At 40.1% G+C, this 20,945-nt stretch overlaps 4 protein-coding genes and 1 pseudogene across 5 annotated transcripts; all 5 read right to left on the bottom strand.

Annotated features, from left to right (window-relative positions):
- Positions 1-20,945, bottom strand: part of LOC139622216 (piggyBac transposable element-derived protein 4-like) — a 176,731-nt pseudogene that overhangs the window by 119,143 nt on the left and 36,643 nt on the right.
- On the bottom strand, positions 1,460-2,988 carry LOC139621434 (uncharacterized). Its single transcript, XM_071477943.1, has 4 exons — positions 2,237-2,988; positions 2,013-2,135; positions 1,882-1,925; positions 1,460-1,665 (listed from the first exon to the last, which is right to left on the bottom strand). Exons 1-4 carry the CDS (start codon positions 2,964-2,966, stop codon positions 1,549-1,551), a joined length of 1,014 nt encoding a protein of 337 aa, XP_071334044.1. The 5' UTR covers positions 2,967-2,988; the 3' UTR covers positions 1,460-1,548.
- On the bottom strand, positions 7,663-9,515 carry LOC139621422 (uncharacterized). Of its 2 annotated transcripts, XM_071477929.1 has the most exons (5): positions 9,169-9,505; positions 8,349-9,050; positions 8,042-8,167; positions 7,910-7,953; positions 7,663-7,782 (listed from the first exon to the last, which is right to left on the bottom strand). In XM_071477929.1, the coding sequence occupies exons 1-5, from the start codon at positions 9,221-9,223 to the stop codon at positions 7,666-7,668; spliced, it is 1,044 nt and encodes a 347-aa protein (XP_071334030.1). In that variant the 5' UTR covers positions 9,224-9,505; the 3' UTR covers positions 7,663-7,665. The 2 variants fall into 2 exon arrangements, with proteins under 2 accessions (XP_071334030.1, XP_071334029.1); XM_071477928.1 differs by having other exon boundaries at positions 8,349-9,515.
- Positions 9,562-12,473, bottom strand: LOC139621442 (uncharacterized). Its single transcript, XM_071477961.1, has 4 exons — positions 11,953-12,473; positions 11,730-11,846; positions 11,585-11,628; positions 9,562-11,478 (listed from the first exon to the last, which is right to left on the bottom strand). Exons 1-4 carry the CDS (start codon positions 12,365-12,367, stop codon positions 11,359-11,361), a joined length of 696 nt encoding a protein of 231 aa, XP_071334062.1. The 5' UTR covers positions 12,368-12,473; the 3' UTR covers positions 9,562-11,358.
- LOC139621429 (uncharacterized) lies at positions 15,285-18,286 on the bottom strand. Its single transcript, XM_071477938.1, has 5 exons — positions 18,139-18,286; positions 17,294-17,989; positions 16,932-17,054; positions 16,796-16,839; positions 15,285-16,692 (listed from the first exon to the last, which is right to left on the bottom strand). Exons 1-5 carry the CDS (start codon positions 18,191-18,193, stop codon positions 16,573-16,575), a joined length of 1,038 nt encoding a protein of 345 aa, XP_071334039.1. The 5' UTR covers positions 18,194-18,286; the 3' UTR covers positions 15,285-16,572.

Below are 20,945 nucleotides of genomic sequence, written 5' to 3'. Positions count from 1 at the left end.
GGAAAAATGTGCCCTTGAGGAACAATTGAGGATAAATCTAAAAAAGCGACTCATTGTGATACATTGTGATCTTTAAATATCACAACTGAGACATTATGCGGCATCAGAATGAATGTTTCTAAACACTCTGTCTGATCTCTTAAAAAATTCCCCCCAGGTAAAAATGATGCAAGCATCAGTTACTTTGAAAGAAAAACAAAGTGCTACAGTGTAGACATCCTTCACGAGTCCCAGTTTACATTTTCACTGTTCTGTTGTTAGTTGAGATGTTTTTTGAATGAAAGCAGTCAGGCCCCGTTCAGACCTGGTGTTAACATCTGTCCTGAGTGAACCGATTACAAGTGGACAGCTCTGAGTTCCGGTGTGAACACACTCAAGACACATTGTGGTCTGATCCACATGTGGTCACATTCTTTTAGCCGTGTGAACACAGATGCTTCATGGCCACACTGAAGGAGTGTCTACTCTACTGACGTCTTCTGACACAGTCTGATACGTCCTGTCACAGTTTCATAATGAACCAAAAATATTTCACTATTTGTAATGGCTTAACCCTTATTTGACTGTAGAGCTGTGGCAGCGCATTGATTTGCTCAGCTCTTCTATGTATCTTTCTCTCTCTCTCTCATAGACATACACACACATACAGAGGCGCATTGACAACAGACCCGTGTGTCAGATTGGCTAAAAACAACACTGCACACCTATGCATATGAAACGGGGAAGTGGGATCAGATCACAAGTGGTCACTCAGGACACATATGGAGACACATTTTAAAGCCAGGTGTGAACCTACGTACTGAGAGCTGTCCACTTGTGATTGGATCACTCAAGAAAGATGTTAATACCAAGGTTTTAGTGTTTCTACTATTGCATTTCCACACAGATCCATCAAATCCTCAAAGCTCCCTTACTGCAACTGATAATTAACTAATACTTAACTTAGAATGTTTTTTTTTTTGTTTTTTTTTTTAACAATATAAATTAAATAAACTACTAAATTAAAATAAAAGATAGCTTATTCAGATTAAATACAGTAGTGGTTCCCAGAAACAATATAATGGTATTTAAAAAAATTCTCATGTATTTGTGGATCATTATCAATGTTGCCACAATGACTCTGTTCCCAGATTGTCAGCAGTTATTGTCTCATGTAAAACATTAAAATTTGAAAGTGAATTCAACTTTGAGAAATAATTTCAGGAATAGTTTGAAAAATACTAGATAGCATTTTTGAGACCACTTTCGTTTTATTTACAGCACTACATGGTATTTGACTCCAGGTGTTTACTGCGTTGATCATTGTAATGACAAACTTGTGTAGTACTATGCATTGCCAATACAGTTATTGTGGGATCTACATAATGTCCAGAAGAATGAATTCATTCATCATCTTCAGCATATTTGAGCTGTTCTGTATCCATGTTTGAAACTGTACACATCACAAGACAACAGTGAGAATATTGAAATATATTTATATCAAAATCTACATATAAATGTACATTACTTTACATTTTTCAATCGACTCAAAGTAGAAATGAAACAGTTCTACTGCCTAACACTGGAGTACACACATTCAGTCTTGGTGGTGTCCCGCTGTCTGGAAGATCTGCTGGGCAGGTTCACATTTAAAGCAGCATAATGGATGTCTGCATCTTGGTAAACCTGGTAACAAAATATTTAAAAGGCGATCACAATATGGACCCTGATAACAATTAAAACAGTTTCCAAATGACAAGTGAATATTGCATTATTGCAATATCGCATGTGCTGCAATGCAACGCACATTTAACAGCTAAGTTACACTGACAGAAATGTTCAAAAATGTCCGCAAGACAAAGTGATTCAGATATAAACAGATGAATAGATGATATAAATTACTTCTGCATCTCCTCTGGACAGGGGGGGGAATCTTGCTCGTGACTCTAAAACACAAGAACGAACAATTTAACTGAAAATCCAAACTCACTGAATACAAGCAGCCAGATATACACGCTACCTGTTATCGTTACCTGATTGGAAGCTGCTTGTTTTTGTCATCTTGTAAATTAGGAAAGACAGTAAAACAACCAGAATGGTGGTAAATGCCAAAGCTCCACTCAAGACATACACCAAGAGAAGAGAGTCCACCTCATCTGCAATAGGAGAAATTGTATAACTTTTGATGTTGTCTTACTTGTAAAGAAGTAACTCACCATCCATCAAATGAGAAAGCCCCTGGTAGACGGTTACTCACCCTGAGAGTCCAGCTTGGTCCCATTTCCAAACAGTATGTAGCCACATGAGGCAACAGCACAGTAGTAGGTTCCAGCATGAGAACGATTCAGGCTCTGCACCGGTAAGTTATAGACACAGGTGTGTGTTTGTGTCTCAGGTTTCCTCTCACATGTATCATTCCTGTCTCTGTGAGTATAAATGAGTCCTGGATGAGATTCTTCAGAGTCTCTGAACCAGTAAACACTGTGTCCTCCATCACAGGTCCCAGTGTGTACTGTACAGCTGAGAGTCACAGAGCCTCCTGGCTGGATGGTCTCAGATTCTGGCTGATGGATGTTCAAACCTGAACCCTTCACACTGACAGTAGCTCCCTCCCCAAATTGAATATTTACGGAAAGCTTCCCTGCACAGTAGTAGGTAGCTGAGTCTGACATGTGCAGATCTATTATTTTTAAGTGATTTTTACCATTTCCAGAGTCGAGTGTGAAACGTGGATTGTTCTCAAATTCATCATGAAAACTTCCATTTTTATTAAACTGATAGTGAGTAGAGACGAGCCTTGGTTTCTGTCCCAGACTTTGCTTGTACCAATAAACTCTTGTTACATCATTATTTTTAAAGAAACACTCTAAAATCAACTTTTCACCAACGTTAGCTGATACAAAACTTCTCTTTTGATGAACGGATGAGGAGAATTTCTGATTCGTCGCCCGAGCTGAGGAGAAATGAGAGACAAAGCAAGTGCACATTGTGAACACAGGGAGACATTTAAAATATTCAACCTGCAATCACAAAAACACAACTCACCCATTCTCCCCGAGAACAAACATGTCAGGTAGAAGACAAACAGGGCAGATGTCATCGTGCTCAAATTGTTGTGCTGAGTGGAAACAATCTTGATCTTTTCCTCATTGTTGTTAGACATGACTGTGTTTGATTGGCCAATCTGAAGTGACACTGTATGTCCTAATTTGGAAACATGACATGTTCACTGCAGCCCATAGTGTGAAGTTTCTGAGAATTACATGGTGAGAAACAGGTGAAGAGTATAAAGACATGTCATCTTTGCATTAGCTTTGAAATTACTGGAAAAAAAGACCACAGCTATGTATTCTCAATGATCTGACAGGACGTTCTGACTTCTTAGGTTTAATATTTGATTTCTGTTTCTGTTCTCTTTTCCTCAGAGACAAGACTGTGTTTGATCGGCTGATCTGAAGTAACTCAGTATGTCCCATGTGGGAATTATAATAACAAGGTCACTGCCACCTACAGTGTACTTTGTTGCTTTGAATAGAATCACATGGTGAGAGCTACATGAGGAACATGGTTCCTGATGTTGGTGATAGATTTTGAATCACTCACAAATAATAAATGATCTGTACAAACAGTATGGGCACCAGTAACAATTGTAGATATTTCTTCCAGTTGGACCAGTGAGAGGACCATGGACCATGTTCACTCGCTGTCTCGGGTGAAAAAAAAAAACAGCTTTGATCAATTGTTGGCTAAAAATATTAATATGAAATAATAAGTTAAAATGAAATTAAAGTTAATCCCCTGGGACACCAGCCTAACAGGAAAGAATAGGCAATACTGATACAGTCTTAAATTATACTATTGATTTGGAGTTCTGATTAATAATTTATGTAATAACTACAACCAATAATTCAATAGTATCAATAGTTAGTAAGAGTTGAAGGATTTAACCACCCTCTGCCAAGACATTTATTTACAAGATCACAGCAGAAAAAAACAACTGTACAATCTAGCAAGTATATACAGGTGTGTGTGTGTGTGTGTGTGTGTGTGTGTGTCTGTTGGGACACAGACAAAGACAAGACAGCTGCTGGGACTACATGGTTTAAATAAAAATTAATTAAAATCAAGATGATAATAAAAAAAAAAAAAAAAGATAGTGGACTCAAAGATGCCATGTGGGGGAGTGAGTTTCTTTGTTCAGGCCAATGCATGCAGGCTAAAGAGTGCCAGGTTGAAAGAGAGGGTTAGCTGCATACAAGTGCTAGTACTGGAGGTGCTAAACGTGTGTCAAACACAGTAGCATCGACTTAACACTGTGGCAAACCAACAACCTAAGCAGACATCAGAGTTAACAACAGAGCTTGGTGGATTAAACAAATCAATACATGTACGTTGACACAGAGTCCTGTGCTCAGCCGTACTGTGCTATGCTATGCTAGTTTAGATCAGTCCCAGTCAACGTTACTCATGTAATGTTTGATAATACTGCCTTATGTTGGACTTTTATTTTGAAATTCCCAGCAACGGAAACAAAGAGGACTGTGTGCAGGTTATTAGCCTAAGGTTAGTGAGAGTTCAGTGTGCTGTGTTTCGAGGCATACAATAAAGTGGCAAAAGCCTATAACTTCTGCACAACGGTGTGGACCCAGATTTATTAAATAGATTGACGGACACAACAACCCAGTCCTTTGAAATAAGAGAAGTCCTAGTAGTAGTTGGACTATGAACCCATGTTGAAAAAGAAAAAAAAGAAGAAATGGAAGCTTTCAGCGTTCTGACCCCACGGATGGACTGGGACTCGTCCAACCTGCGTGATGCTTGGCGCCGTTCCAAACAACATGCCGAGCTCATGTTCACAGGCCCACTCATACAGAAGACAGAGGAGCATAAATGCAGCTTTATCCTGCTATGGATGGGGGACAAAGGATGAGACATAAGCAACACGTGGAACCTAGCAGAAGATGAGGCTAACAAGTAAAAACATAATACGACCGATTTGCAGCATTATACAGTTCCATGAGAAGATGCAAGGAACTGGTGAGTCATTTGAGCATTTTATCACAGAGCTCAAACTACTTGTTAGAGACTGTAACTATGACAACAGCGATGAAATGGTCAGGGGCCGCATTGTATTTGCAACTAACTCACCCAAAGTAAGAGAAAAACTGCTTAGCCAAGGAGCTAACACTAGAAAAAGCAATTGACATAGCCTGTTCCTACGAGCTGGCTCAGGTGCAGCTAAAGGCCATGGCAAGTGACAGCCAGGAAATGCCTGCAATATGCTGCAAGACTGGAAAGCTAGGTCCGGCAAAGCATGCTAGCAAACTAAATGAAGGCCCAAAAGCACCAAACACAACAAACAAACAGAATGCCCAGCAAAAGGAAAACAGTGCTTTAAGTGCAGACAATTCAACCACTTCACAAGAGCATGCAAATCAAAGTCTCATACCTCATATAAAACAGGACACAAGCAAGTGCACGCTGTTGAAGAAATACAAGAAGATTTAGCCTCAGAGCTGTTTGTAGACACTGTCACAGTATGATTTCAAGGCCATTGGTGAATTCCAGGGAGAGTGCAGTTTTAGGATAGACCCCAGGGCAACACCTGTGGTTTGCCCACCACGGAGGGTGCCATCCACCCTCAGAGACCAGTTAAAGACAGAACAAGACAACATGAACGAAAAGTGACTGACCCCAAGAAGGAAGTGACACTCCAAGTGGACACATCAAAGAACGGTTTGGGCACAACGATTATACAGGAGGGCAGACCAGTTGCATATGCCTCAAAACTGCTCAACAGCACAGAGCAGAACTATGCCCAAATCGAAAAGGAGTTGTATGCTGTCCTTTATGGGTGCAAGAGATTTCACGAATACATGTATGGGTGACACATAACTGTGGAATCAGACCACAAGCCATTAGAGAACATACTCCGCAAGCTGCTAGCCCTTTCACCACCACAGCTACAGCGCATGCTGCTCGCGCTGCAGAAATACAGCATAACTCTCATCCATAAACCAGGCAAAGACATTCCAGTAGCTGACACTTTGTCGAGAAAATATGGATGACGAGGACAGTTCATTAGCTGAGGCTATGGAGACATAAGTACACACCATCATCAGCACAGCGCCGTGAGTGTAGACAGGTTAGATGACATCAAGACAGCCACAGCTATAGATGAACAGCTGTCCGCCCTCAGGCACGTTATTCAGACAGGCTGGCCAGAGACCAGGAGGAAAGTGCTCCCCACTCGTCAACGATTTCTGGAACCACCGTGACGAGATCACAGAGGTGGATGGAATTCTCCTGAAAGGCAAGAAAATCATAATCCCATACAAACTCAGAAAAGACATGCTGAAGCGCATACACACTGGACATTTTGGAGTGGAGAAAGCAAACACAGAACCAAAGACATAATGCTCTGGCCAGGTATGGGTAAACAAAAAGAAGAAACAGTCATGAACAGCAACATATGCCAAACACACCACAGATCCAACCAAAGGGAGCCCATGCTCACACAAGCAGTTCCAGAGGACCCATGGCAGACTGTATCAACAGATCTATTCTCCTGGAACTCAGAGTTCCAGGAGTCATTTGTGACTATCTCAGCAGGTAATTTGAAATGGAGCGCCTGCACAACATCACCACCACTGCTGTCATTCACAAAATGAAAGCTGCATTCGCAAGACAAGGCATCCCAAGAAAGGTCATAAGTGATAATGGGCCATGCTACAGCTCACATGAATTCCAACAGTTTGCAGAGTCATGGGGTTTCCAACGTCACCTCAAGCCCACGTTACGCCCAGAGCAACGGTTTGGCTGAAAAGACTGCCCAAATTGCAAAGCGGATTCTCACAAAAGCTAGAGATGATAAAAAAGACCCCTACCTTGCCCTTCTAGAGTATAGGAATACCCCTGTCAACAGACTAAGTAAGAAATAAGAGAAGTCCTGTCCAGTGTGCTGCTGGGAAAGTCCAGTGAGTTTGTGTTCACTCGGCCTCCTGATTAGATGAAGACTTGTCTGCATGTGTCGCTCCTGTGTCCTTGAGGAGGTTGCTGGTCGCTACGCACGTGCCGATGTTTTTTCCTTTGTTGCTTTTCTCTTTTGATGTTTTTTTGACCATTTTTGAATTTGTTTCTGAAACTGAGTTTTTCCGAAACATATTGTCTCTCATCAAATGTACCACACTAAATGTTCATCAGTCACATGCTTTCTCCAGTACACATTGTGCCATGCACATATGCCAGCTGTAACACACAAACATTGTCCTAACATCTTGGATAAATAGATTCAACTTATTTGATCGTTAATGATGCAACACATTGAAATGCTCAGTGCACAAAATTAGATGAAATATTATTAATGATAAAACACAAATAATACCATTTATTTCTGTTGTGGTATTTATAGTCCATGAGTAACATGTATAGTATAAATGAATGTGTCCTTCTAAATGTACTGTTAAATTTACAAACTATTATAATTTTAGGATTTTACATCTTTTTTACATAAGAAAAATGACATCCTTTTAACCACTAGAGCCGAGGGTACTCAACATGCACATCTTACCACAGGGAAGCTACGAACAGATGTTTATACCATGATCTACTTCTATATTACACCTCAGTGGAGATTCTAAGAAAATATCATCTTAGTCACATAATTCAAATAAAACATGTCCAATTCTACTGCTTCATGCTGGAGTACACACATTCATTCTCAGTGTTGTTCCTCTGTCTTCTTGATCTGTTGGGCAGGTTAACACTTAAAGCCGCATAATGCAGGTCTACGTCTTGGTAGCCCTGGTAACAAAACATGTCAAAATGTAGATCTCAGTATGATTCTTGGCAAACATGTAAAAGATCCACACATGTCAGGTAATTGTGGCGTTTCAATGACTATTAAATACACAATATAAATGGTATTCACCTCTGCATTTGTCATGGAAGGAGCTGGAAATCTTGCCTGGAGATCTGGTTGTGAAACACAGGAAAGGTTCTTTTATTATATAAATCCAGACTCAGGGAATAAAAGTTGCTGGTTATAAAAAATGCCAGTTACCAGGAGATTCACGGGTGTTTCTCTTGTTATTCTTGTACAGTAAGAAAGCCAGTAAAACACTCAGGATGGTTGTGAATGCCAGAGCTCCACTCAAGAAATACACCAAGACAATAAGGTCCACCTCATCTGAAAATCCACACAGTTAGAAAGAGAATAATTTTCTGTTTTAGTCTGGTCAAGTCAATTTTAAAGATTTGTAATGTGTGCAGCAAACAACACCCTCTATTCTTAGATCCTCAAGTACCAGAATACCACCATCTACTATCTGATACTCAAATCAGATAATCTTTTCTAGAGAGCGACTCACCCTCAGAGTCCAGCTTGGTCCCTCGTCCAAACAGTATGTGTCCACATGAGGCAACAGCACAGTAGTAGGTCCCAGCATGCGAATGATTCAGGCTCTGCATCAGCAAGTTATAGACACAGGTTTGTGTTTGTGTCTCGGGTTTCCTCTCACATGTATCATTCCTGTCTCCATGGGTGTAAATGAGTCCTGGATAAGATTCTTCAGAGTCTTTGAACCAGTAAACACTGTGTCCTCCATCACAGGTCCCAGTGTGTACTGTACAGCTGAGAGTGGCAGAGGCTCCTGGCTGGATGGTCTCAGATCCCGACTGATGGATCCAAGATCGGCTGTTCAATCCTGAACCTTCTACACTGACAATAATGCTCTTCAAAAATTCTAATGTGTATAAATTACTAAGACAGTAGTAAGTAGCTGAGTCTGACGTGCGTACATCTGTGATCGTCAAGTGATTTTGACCATTTTCTGTGTCCAGTGTGAGGCGTGAATTGTCCTTGAATTCATTATGAAAAGTGCTATTGACATTATATTTATAGAAGGTAGAGACAAGCCTTGGTTTCTGACCCAGACTTTGCTTGAACCAGTAAAGCCTTGCAGGCACACCTTCATAGAAACATTGCAAATTCACCGTGTCGCCGACATGAGCTGATATAAAACTTCTCTCTTGAGGAACAGATGTGGACAATTTCAGATGAGCCATCTGAGCTGTAGTGACATGAAAGACAAAGCCAACGTAGACTAAGCTTAAAGTGATAGAATCTGTGAATGAATGTGTGACCATACACTAAAAGACAAAAGATGGAGTCACAAAAATGCAACTTACCCATTTTCCCGAAGACCAGACATGTGAGATAAAAGGCAAACGCTGGAGAAGTCATCGTGTTCCAATTGCTGTGGTGAATGAAAAAAACGTTGATGGGTTCTTCAGTGTTTAGAGACAAGAACACATTGGACTGGCCAACCTGAAGTCACACTGTGTGTCTTTAATAGGAAACATGATCACATGCTCACAGTCACACTATGGGCGTGACTGTGAGCATGCATAACAGGTACTCATCATGGCCTCAGAATGAAAATAAATAACCACTGCTACTACCAAATAATGTTCAGGTTTTGGAAATGGACTTACTATTATGAACAAAAATAAATAAATAGAGATTTGAGTAGTTCATTCAAACTTGATAGCATATACTGATACAAGGTACTTGACTCTCCTTTCAAGCTTTATTCAGGACAGTGTCTCTGACCTGACCTGCTTTTTTTCCTCATTGTATTTTGTCAAACAATCAGCATAAATGTATAAATACTTTTCACTTGTACGTTGTATGCTTTTTGGCTAACAGACCCAATGTAATCTTTTTGTGACTTTAAACATCAAAAACATATTTTTACATCTCACAGTAGCTTGGTTGTTCTGACGGCTCATTTTAAGGCACAGTTTCTAAATATGGGATGTGTGCATTTCTCCGTGGATTAAGCATTTTTTGAGACCTTTAAAATATCTTTACCCATTGATCTGTATCTGTTTGAACATCCTTCATTAAATATATTTTTAGATGTCTTTTTCTTTTTAACTTTAATTGATTATTTTCAGTAAAATTACTAATATTCAAAATAAACAGTTGTCTAAGTATTAATAGTAGCAAAATTGTTGAATACAACCTGATAAAGACTATACACTGTTTTTTGGATGTTTACTGCAAGTGGTCTTTAGTCTCAGGGGCATCTACACAAGTGCTCACATATCTTTACGTCCTGTGGAAAACCACAAAGACCCCTGCACTGAGGGAGTTAAAAGGTGTCAGGTCTGAGGGTGCTGACGGTTTCAGACTGTGCTACTGCTAGTGTACTATACATCTAGGATAATAATCAAGTTCAAGTAGAGGTCCGACTTGAGCAATGAAATGTTTCAGATGTCAGACCTATCACTTCTAATGGTTCCTATGAATTGTAAAGTCATCAACACTCCAAACAGTCATATAGACAAACCTCATTTTCACCTAAAACAGCAGCGGTGTTTTTCGGTGAAGAGAAAATCCCTCCTGTGTCATTTTGGCAGCAGAACAATTGAGCTTCACTCACTGGAACGGGGCGAGGTGTCACACCACGGTGAGGTTAAGTTGGGTTTTGGTCCTTTCTCCATGTCTTGTCTTGTCATTTCCTGTTTTATTTTGAAAAGTAACTCTGCTCTTGTTTCAGGTCACTTGCCCTTCCTCGTGTGTCTCGGTCTGATTGCCTGCTGAGTGTTTCCACCTGTCCCTTGTTACCCTGTGTGTATGAGTCTGCGTCTCCCTTTGTCTTGTGCCAGTGCGTTCGTCTTCGTCCATGTCTGCCTGCGGTCACTCCAGTCTTACCACAGTCTTGTCACAGTCCTGTACCCAGTCGCATTTGGTTTTTGTTCCAGTTCCTCCAAGAAGAGTGATTTTCCGTTGTAAGTTTCATACCTTAGTTTAGTTCCATTGCGAACGTTTTCATAGCCAGCTTCTGTTACTCGGCCTTGGAGGTTTCTTATCTGATTCTTGCAATAAAGACTTTTATTGAAGAACTCCAAATCCTGCATCTGCGTCCTGTGTCCTAGCCAGGGTGTGACACGAGGTCGACCACATTCACTGACAAACATGACACTATGTGTGTATGAAGAAGTCTGAGTTACTACTGGATGAAAAGATTGAACATGTCCACACAAAAGTGTTCCAAATTTTAGTGACGTTTATTTGGTCATTAATGACATCAAATTTACATACAAAAACCAATACTTTACATTATGAGGTTAAACATCACTGAGGACAAACACAAAAAGTCAAGATCAACAAAATCAAACAGATGACTTCTACAGCACAATTTACATACATGGATCATTTGCAGGAAACAAAGCAACATTGTGCGAGTGTGAGATATCTTGCTTCAGACTATGCTAACTATACATTATGATGCATAATATCCTAAATCACATTACCAAAACAGGAGACCCTAAGAAACCCAGAAACAAGTAGAAAATGTGCTGTGTCCAGTTCTACTGCTTTATGCTGTGGTACACACATTCACTCCAGGTTTGATCCGTCTGTCTTCTCGATCTGTTGGTCAGTTTGATGCCTAAAGCAGTGTTATAGAGGTTCACTGCTGGTTGGTAACCCTGGTAACACAATAGATATCCGTATCAATTAAAACAGTGGGAATCAAACTATAGTTGCTCAGTTAAAAGGTGTGTGAATGGTAATTCAGTGACTGCTAATATTCACTTCTGCATTTGCTGTGGAGGGAGCGGCAAATCCTGGTTGAGACTCTGGTTGTGAAACACAAAAGAGGTCATTTTATTTAAAAAACCATGTTCAGTCAATACAAGTTATTGGATTTGGAAAAATAAAAAATAAAAGTGCCAGTTACCTGGAGATTGACAGCTGTTTCTCTTGGTGATCATGCACAATGTGAAAGCCAGTAACACACTCAGGATGGTGGTGAGCAGCAGAGCTCCGTGTGAGAAAAACATCAAGTCAAACTTATCTGCAGGAACAACGCTTTCAATACGTTTTCTGTTTTCATAAGTTTGACTATGGTGTAATAACAACTACTTGTATAATGCAACAACTGTGTTTATAAAGTTACTCACCCTCAGAGTCCAGCTTGGTCCCATTTCCAAACAGTATGTATCCACATAAGGCAACAGCACAGTAGTAGGTCCCGGCATGAGAACGATTCAGGCTCAGCATTGGCAAGTTGTAGACACAGGTGTGTGTTTGTGTCTCAGGTTTCCTCTCACATGGATCATTCCTGTCTCCATGTGTGTAAATGAGTCCTGGATGAGATTCTTCAGAGTCTTTGAACCAGTAAACACTGTGTCCTCCATCACAGGTCCCAGTGTGTACTGTACAGCTGAGAGTCACAGAGCCTCCTGGCTGGATGGTCTCAGATCCTGGCTGTTGGATGTTCAAACCTGAACCCTTCACACTGACAGTAGTTCCCTCCCCAAATTGAATATTTCTGGAAAGCTTCCCTGCACAGTAGTAAGTAGCTGAGTCTGACATGCGCAGATCTGTTATTTTTAAGTGATTTTTACCATTTCCAGAGTCAAGTGTGAAACGTGGATTGTTCTCAAATTCATCATGAAAACTTCCATTTTTATTAAACTGATAGTGAGTAGAGACGAGCCTTGGTTTCTGTCCCAGACTTTGCTTGTACCAATAAACTCTTGTTACATCATTATTTGGATTATCTGGAAAAAAAGACCACAGCTATGTATTCGCAATGATCTGACAGGACGTTCTGACTTCTTAGGTTTAATATTTGATTTCTGTTTCTGTTCTCTTTTCCTCAGAGACAAGACTGTGTTTGATCGGCTGATCTGAAGTAACTCAGTATGTCCCATGTGGGAATTATAATAACAAGGTCACTGCCACCTACAGTGTACTTTGTTTCTTTGAATAGAATCACATGGTGAGAGCTACATGAGGAACATTATGGTTCCTCGTGTTGGTGATAGCTTTTGAATCACTCACAAATAATAAATGATCTGTACAAACAGTATGGACACCAGTAACAGTTGTAGTTATTTCTTCCAGTTGGACCAGTGAGAGGACCATGGACCATGTTCACTCGCTGTCTCGGGTGAAAAAAAGTCAACCAGCTTTGATCAATTGTTGGCTAAAAATATTAATATGAAATAATAAGTTAAAATGAAATTAAAGAATAGGCAATATTGATACAGTCTTAAATTATACTATTGATTGGAGTTCTTGTTAATAATTGATGTAATGACTACAAACAACAGTTTAGTTGTATCAATAGTTAGTAAGAGTTGAAGGATTTGACCACCCTCTGCCAAGACAAGATCACAGCGGAAAACACCAAATGTCCAATCTAGCAAGTGTATACAGGTGTGTTTGTGTGTGTCTCTGTTGGGACACAGACAAAGACAAGACAGCTGCTAGGACCACATGGTTTAAAGAAAATGAACTACAGCCAAGATGGTAGTTAAAAAAAAAAAAAAAAAAGGAAGATAGTGGACTCAAAGATGCCATGTGGGGGAGTGAGTTTCTTTGTTCAGGCCAATGCATGCAGGCTAAAGAGTGCCAGGTTGAAAGAGAGGGTTAGCTGCATACAAGTGCTAGTACTGGAGGTGCTACAGGTACAACAACCTAAGTGGACATCAGAGTTAACAACAGAGCTTGGTGGATTAAACAAATCAATACACGTACGTTGACACAGAGTCCTGTGCTCAGCCGTACTGTGCTATGCTATGCTATGCTAGTTTAGATCAGTCCCAGTCAACGTTACCCAGTCCTTTGAAATAAGCCCTGTGTGCTGCTGGGAAAGTCCAGTGAGTTTTTGTTCACTCGCCCTCCTGATTAGGTGTCCTCATGAGTGCAAATTAATCCTGGATGAGATTCTTCAGAGTCTTTGAACCAGTAAACACTGTGTCCTCCATCACAGGTCCCAGTGTGTACTGTACAGCTGAGAGTGGCAGAGGCTCCTGGCTGGATGGTCTCAGTTACTGACTGATGGACCAAAGTTTGGATATTCAAACCTGAAACCCTTCACACTGACACACTGACAAAGATGCAAATATTTAATCATCAAGTGATTTTTAACATTTTCAGTGTCTAGTATGAAGCGTGGATTGTTTAAAAGTCGTCATAAAAAGTGCCATTTCTTTTGTACAAGTAAAGGGTAGAGATGAGCATTGGCCTCTTTCCCAGACTTTGTTTATACCAGTAATACCTTGCAACAACATCACCGTCATAGAAACATCACAAAGTCAAGGTGCCCCCCCCTTTTAGCTGACACAAAACTGCTCTCTTGATGCACAACTCACACAACACACCCTTTTTTTGTCGGATGGAAGACAAACACCGGATAAAACACTGTGTTCAAATTTGTGTGAAATGAAAAAAGCATTGGTCCTCTCTCCGTTCTTTAGTCACAAGACTGCATTTGATTGGCCAGAATCAAGTGACCTACTTCGGAAACATCACACATTCACAGGCACCCAGCAGCTGCAGTGTTCAGCAGTCCAGTCAGATGCAGCTCAAAACAGTATCGTTATGCAGAAACTATATTTTAGTCTGAGTTAAGTGTGTAAACCACAAATTAACCATGAAGCTTTGCAAGACAGCAATCTGTAATCAGTACTGATTAAAGGTGCCACGTACTGTGGAATGTTTCTGTACACAAAGTTATTTCTACCTTCAGTGTTTCTCAGCTTAAGGCCGAACAAACATGCTGATTTTATTTCCGTCCTTATAAATTTTCAGAATATTTTCAGTCATGCAGTGTTTACATCAGTGATTACCAGCTTATAATGGTATTCTTTTTTGCCTTTTTGCCTGGTTTCTTTTAGTGTTATCGCTAACTCTTAGTCAGGAAGTTAAAACCAGTGGCAAGAATGTGCATTGCATCGCCCGCATGTCCCATGTCATTAACAAGATACAAACAGAACAGCGAACATTATGCAGAGCTTTTTGGCACGGCCTTTCTACAGCCTATGAAGTCTCCCTGCTCTGCACCATGATCATTCCAGCAACACAACTGAACAAGAACTAATCAAGTTTCACTCTAAGCACAAGCAAGTCAACCAGAGCCTTGAGTTTGTCATTTGGCCATTGCCATGTTTTGTTTTTTGGAACCAGAAGAAACCATATTTGGATGAGAAGGTGGAGCTGAGGAGGAGTGAGGGGTGGATCTGACCTGCTCTCTCCTCTATCCTGGTTGTCAGACAGGTCACTGTGTGTGGTACAGTCTGTCAATTACACAGTAGCCCCAATCTAATGCATACACTGCTTTACGGTCTATTTTGAACATCATGTTGTATTGAGGAAGGCTTGAAACGAACGATTGAGACCAAACTCATTAGGAAAACTGAGGTAATAAATCAAGTGGGAAGTAGGGTCATTTTCCTATAGACGTCAATACAATCAGACTTCTTTTTACAACCAGTGGAGTCGTGGAGTGGATGGTCATTAGATAGAATGCAGATTTAAGGCACTTCATGCACTGGCTTCACTTTTTAGACCAGAGTCGACATCCATTTTTATATACAATCTATGAAGGTGACTGATGAAACCCTGGTTTTCTCCATCACCGTTTCCAATTGTCTCTGTTTCCGACCATCCAGACCAAAATGTAACCCCCGAAGTTTTCAAACTGACGGAGCCAGCAGTGTTTCCAAAAGTCTCTCCCGACTGTCTGGTCAGCTTCACTTTTTCACCAGTGACGTCACCTCAGCAGTCAGCTCAAACTTGGACATTCATGGCTTCAAATACTATCAGTAGCACAATAGACACACTGTGCCATTCAGTTTCTACATTCATCCTCTCACTGTGATGAGCGAGGTCACATGTTGCCACATGTGAGGTACATGTGGTTGACACTGACACCCAGACATTGAAGAATCACAAAGCCAGAGTTACTGTGATGACGGAATAAACACAAGGTGAAAATGTTCCAGGATTAGATCTTTAATGACATAACATGCGCATACAGAGATGAGTCAGAAACCACTGAGGGTGAAACAAAACCAAAAAAAAGGCCTTGACATACTTGAACCTCTAAGCCCAGGTGTCACTTATGCACCATCGATAAATCTTGCCTCTAATTGTTCTGAGAAGAGAAGAGAATTTATTCATGTGTACTAAAACTTGTTTGTGTTTGTGCTAGTGTTTGCTTCAAGCTTCTCCTAAGTTCAAAATCTTACAAATCTTCTTGGCACCAAAATAATTCAGTGGAAGCTTCATCTGTCTTTCAAACGAACATTTTATTTGGATGTTGCAGTTTTACAAGGAACCAAGTAAACAATATGGGCCCTTGCAACTGATGTCTCGACTTCACAATATCACTGAACACAGGTTACTTCCTTGCACTTCAAGATAGAAGCACTTCCTGTCAACACTGTACAACGTAATACTGAATTAATACCATTAGCAGGTGACGCATTTCTTACATATTTACTGTAAAAAAAAGTATAGTACATTCATCATTTCCTCTATAGACTAATTCAAACAACGAAATGTGAACAACACTATTTAGTTACTTTGAACCAAACAATTCTCTGCAAGGGCCCTAAATGTGCACCTTACTAAAACCTACCTAAGCTCAGTTTTCAAAACAGATGAAAAGCTAAAAGCAGATAGTTATCTCAACATCTACATTTAAATCTAGTTTAGACCTACATTACCCTTCAAAAGAATAGTGAAGAATCCAGTCTTACTTAAAAAGTAGACATGAAACTTTATTTCTACTGTCTAACACCGGAGTACACGCAGTCATTCTTTGTGATGTCCCTCTGTCTGCTTGCTCTTTTGGCCGGGTTCACATTTAAAGGAGCATAATGGAGGTTGTCTGCGTCTTGGATACTCTGGTTACAAAATATGTAAAAGTCAATCACAATATGGACCCTGACAATAAATTAATAAATAAATGTATGATAATTTTGGTAATTTTTAAGAGATAAATCTTACCTCAATGTTTGCTGTGGAGGGAGCTATAAATCTTGCCTGAGACTCTAATTGTGAAACACAGAAAAAGCACTTTTATTCAAACATTCAGACATGTTCAGTGGACACAAACAGATTCAAAAAGTGTTCATTACTGTACCAGGAGATTGGTAGCTGATTCTTTTCTTCATCTTGTACAATGAGAAAGCCAGTAAAAGAATCAGGATGATGTTGAATGTCACAGCTCCACTCAAGAAGTACACTAAGACTGGTGTGTCCACGTCTGAAAATCCATTAGAAAGAGAATCAGTACCTTTTCTGTTTTTATCAAGTTTGATTAGGAGGTAACAATGACTAGTAAATTTTATATTAAAAGCCCAAAATCACAAATTTGCCTCAAAGAGGTTTACAGTCTGTGCAGCAAACAACACCCTATTCTTAGATACTCAATTTTGGTAAGTACCAGAATTCTACCATCTGCTATATGCAACTCAAATAGGACTTTTCTAGAAAGCAGCTCACCCTCAAAGTGCAGCTTGGTCCCGTTTCCAAACAGTATGTGTCCACATGAGGCAACAGCACAGTAGTAGGTCCCAGCATGAGAAAGATTCAAGTTCTGCATTGGCAAGTTGTAGACACAGGTGTGTGTTTGTGTCTCAGGTTTCCTCTCACACTGATCATGTGTGTAAATGAGTCCTGGATGAGATTCTTCAGAGTCTTTGAACCAGTAAACACTGTGTCCTCCATCACAGGTCCCAGTGTGTACTGTACAGCTGAGAGTCACGGAGCCTCCTGGCTGGATGGTCTCAGATACTGACTGATGGACTGCAGCTTGGATGTTCAATCCTGAACCCTTTACACTGACAATAATGCCCTCCAAAAATGTAAACATAACTGAATAACCCCTTACACAGTAGTAAGTGGCTGAGTCTGAAATGCGTAAATCAGAAATTGTCAAGTGATTTGTGCCATTTTTAATATCCAGTGTGAAGCGTGGATTGTCCTTTAATTCTTCATGAAAAGTGGCTTTTTTATCATAAGCATAGAAAGTAGAAATGAGTCTTGGCCTCTGTCCCAGAGTTTGTTTATACCAGTAAAACCATGCGGAAACTTTGACTTCATAAAAGCAGCGTAAAGTCAACTTTTCCCCAGCTTCAACTGATATGAAAACACTCTCCTGACGCACAGATGAGGATAATTTCAGAGCAGCTGTCTGAGCTGAAGCGAAATGAGAGACAAAGCAAATGTAGATTTAACTTAACATGGCAAAATTCAGATAATCAATAAATAAAAATCTAAGAAACATTTGTATGAGGACTGACTATACAGTAAATGATACACACTGGAGCCATAAAATCACAACTCACCTATATTCCACATGAACAAACACGTAAGACAGAAGACAAACTTTGAAGATGACATCCTGTTCAAGTTGCTGTGCTAAATGAAGGAATGCTGATAGGTCCTCCACTCTTCTCAGACAAGGCTACATTTGATTGGCTAACCTGAAGTGACTCTGTGTGTCCTTTATAGGAAATATCACATGCTCACAGCCACCCATAGAATACTCTCATGGTGTAAGCTGAATGTCAAATAATACATTCGGAGACAACTAATGCATAATTTTGAGCATTTATCCGTTGTTAATACCATATATAATACAATATGATGTAGCAAAGATAATTATTTTCTATATCTTTTTACTAGGGATTTGACTCACCATGGGCTCAGAAAATAGATGAAAATCTGTTTTTTTACCTTGTTAACATGTCCATATTGTGTTTTTTTATATTGTAAAAGACATTTAATCAGTGAAATACGCAGTCATTGCTATGGCTGCACATTTCCAACTTGGAACTGCAGTTAACCAATTACAGTTTCATAAAAACTGATTCAGAGAGCAAGTGATTCATATGCCACAGGAGGAACCAATCCCAATAACTTGTGGGGACAAGGGGCAGGAAAAATAAACATGAAACTTTGTCAGTACAGAGTGAGTGTCAGTGTGAGTCAGTGTTACTTATTGCCAGTAACAATCTAACAAACAACATAAACAAATAAAGGATGCTAACTACACTAACCATTCTGATACATCTGTTAGTCACCAATTTTGTTGCACAACAGACTCCTCATCTGAGTCTGGGTCTGACCAACGCTCAGAAATGTGGCTGAGTCTCTCTGATGTTTCCTCGAACACTAACCATCTTGATACGCTCTGTTCCTTCACCTGTCACCAAAACCTTGTCAGCACAGACAGCAAGAGTTTGCATTAGCACAACTAACACTGTGTCAGTCACTGCCAGTTACAAGCTAACAAACAACATGAACAAGTAACTACTGCTGTTTCACCTGATCCAGATTTTGTCATTGAGGAAGTAAGAGTAGATGTGCTTCTGACCCCCTGTTTTTCATTTTTAGTTTCACTTTTTATGTGCGAAAACCACGTTAAACAAAATATTGAGCATAGCAGAGTATTTTTTATATAGTTTCAAAACATGTCTGGAGGGGAACTTTTAAAAGGCTACTTTACAGCGTTCTAGTTGGATGTTTCAGATAGGGTTGCTTTCCCGGGACACAAATTGTTGCCGTTTTTGTGAAAATGCACTTCCGATTTTGTCAGCTGAGTACCTTTCAGTAAATGTAGTTTTTATGCCAAGCTTATCTGCTGTTGACTACACATCCCAGTGTCTCAGCTATATTCCCAAGGACAGCAGTGAGACCTCCAATACATCTCTCTTGAAACAACCTCGGAAATGTTGGATTGGTTGAAATTAGGGCTGTCAAACGATTATTTTTTTCTCAATCGCGAGTAATCACTGAATTTCGATTAATTGCATGTTTAATCACATTTCAGAACTGTTTTCTGGGGGCAGTGTTTAGCTCAGTTGGTAGAGCACCCGCCCCATGTGTTGAGGCTATAGTCCTCACTGCAGGCAGCCCCGGCTTGAATCCCGCGCCGGGTGGCCCTCTCCTGCGTGTCATTCCCCCTCTCTCTGCCTCCCCATTTCCTGTCTCTCTCAACTGCCCTATCCAAGAAAGGCATGAAAAAGCCAAAAAAATCATATTTAAAAAAAAAAAAAAAAAGAACTGTTTTCTCTTGCTTGACCACACAAGGCCTGTCTGAACTAGAAGCTAATGTTAGCATGTCTGACGTATAATTATGAAGATGTCTGCTAATTTATTTATCTGTAGACGAGCTCTGGGTAAGTTATATTTTTATTTTCCATCTCATTTGATCTTCACCAACGATGATTCAGGCATTGGATTTAAACACTTTAGGTCTCCCGACACACCCCTTTATGAAGACCAGAACCATCCCCCTTTTGCTCCCATTGACATAACTTGCCATAAAACATGGATAAGTATCTTGCTCATAAAATCTTTGTAGGAAGTGTCTGTGGCAGCACCCAACAAGTAAGGGTGCATCAAAGGGTCAAAACAGGAGCAGCCAAAGATTCTAGAACGTAGCGCTGTAGACTCTTTGGTAACAGCACCAGTGACAGTGTAAAATAAAGAATCTTTGGCCGCACGCGATTAACACAATTTAAAAAAAATAAAGCATTGTGCTTGGTCCTTAATCTCATCACAATTAACGTGTTGATGCTGACAGCTCTAGTTGTAATACAGCTAACATCCTCATAACCTCATATTAGATACTTCATGTTGACCTCTTGGCACCACAGACTTTCCACATGAGTTGGCATTGTGATACAAGCCCCTCACCACTATCAGCTGACTCTGTGAGAGTCTTACTACTCCTCTTTTGGTTGAAAAGCAACCAACAGCAGTAGTAAGAGTTGCCTTCAATCAGCCTTTCAGATGTAGTGCTGCTCAGAGGGTAAATTATAACCTCTTGTTTTGTAAATGCAACAATGGTTGAAGCTCTTGTCGAGAGAGAATCACAGGCACTTGTACAGGTCAACTGAGGCACAGCAGAATGAGGGTTTACAACCCACAGTTCCTGGAAACTGAACATATGCAGTATTTTAAATATTGTCAGGCACAATAACTTTCTTGTGGCAACAGCCACTTGTTAGTCAAAGTACTCAATTTCTGTAGTGGTAAAGCCATAAATGAAGGTCAGACCTGTACTATGAACACCTTATACAGATGTTTAATGACAGAGGTTTTCTCCCTAGTTGTACTTGAATGACGATTTCATCAATAGGCCAGC

The sequence above is a fragment of the Trachinotus anak genome, unplaced genomic scaffold, assembly GCF_046630095.1.
Source record: "Trachinotus anak isolate AG129_WGS33_773 ecotype Australia unplaced genomic scaffold, CSIRO_AGI_Tana_v1 ptg000005l, whole genome shotgun sequence".
Classification (NCBI taxonomy): domain Eukaryota; kingdom Metazoa; phylum Chordata; class Actinopteri; order Carangiformes; family Carangidae; genus Trachinotus; species Trachinotus anak.
Note: the sequence above shows the minus strand (reverse complement) of the source record. Positions and strands in the feature narration are given on the sequence as shown.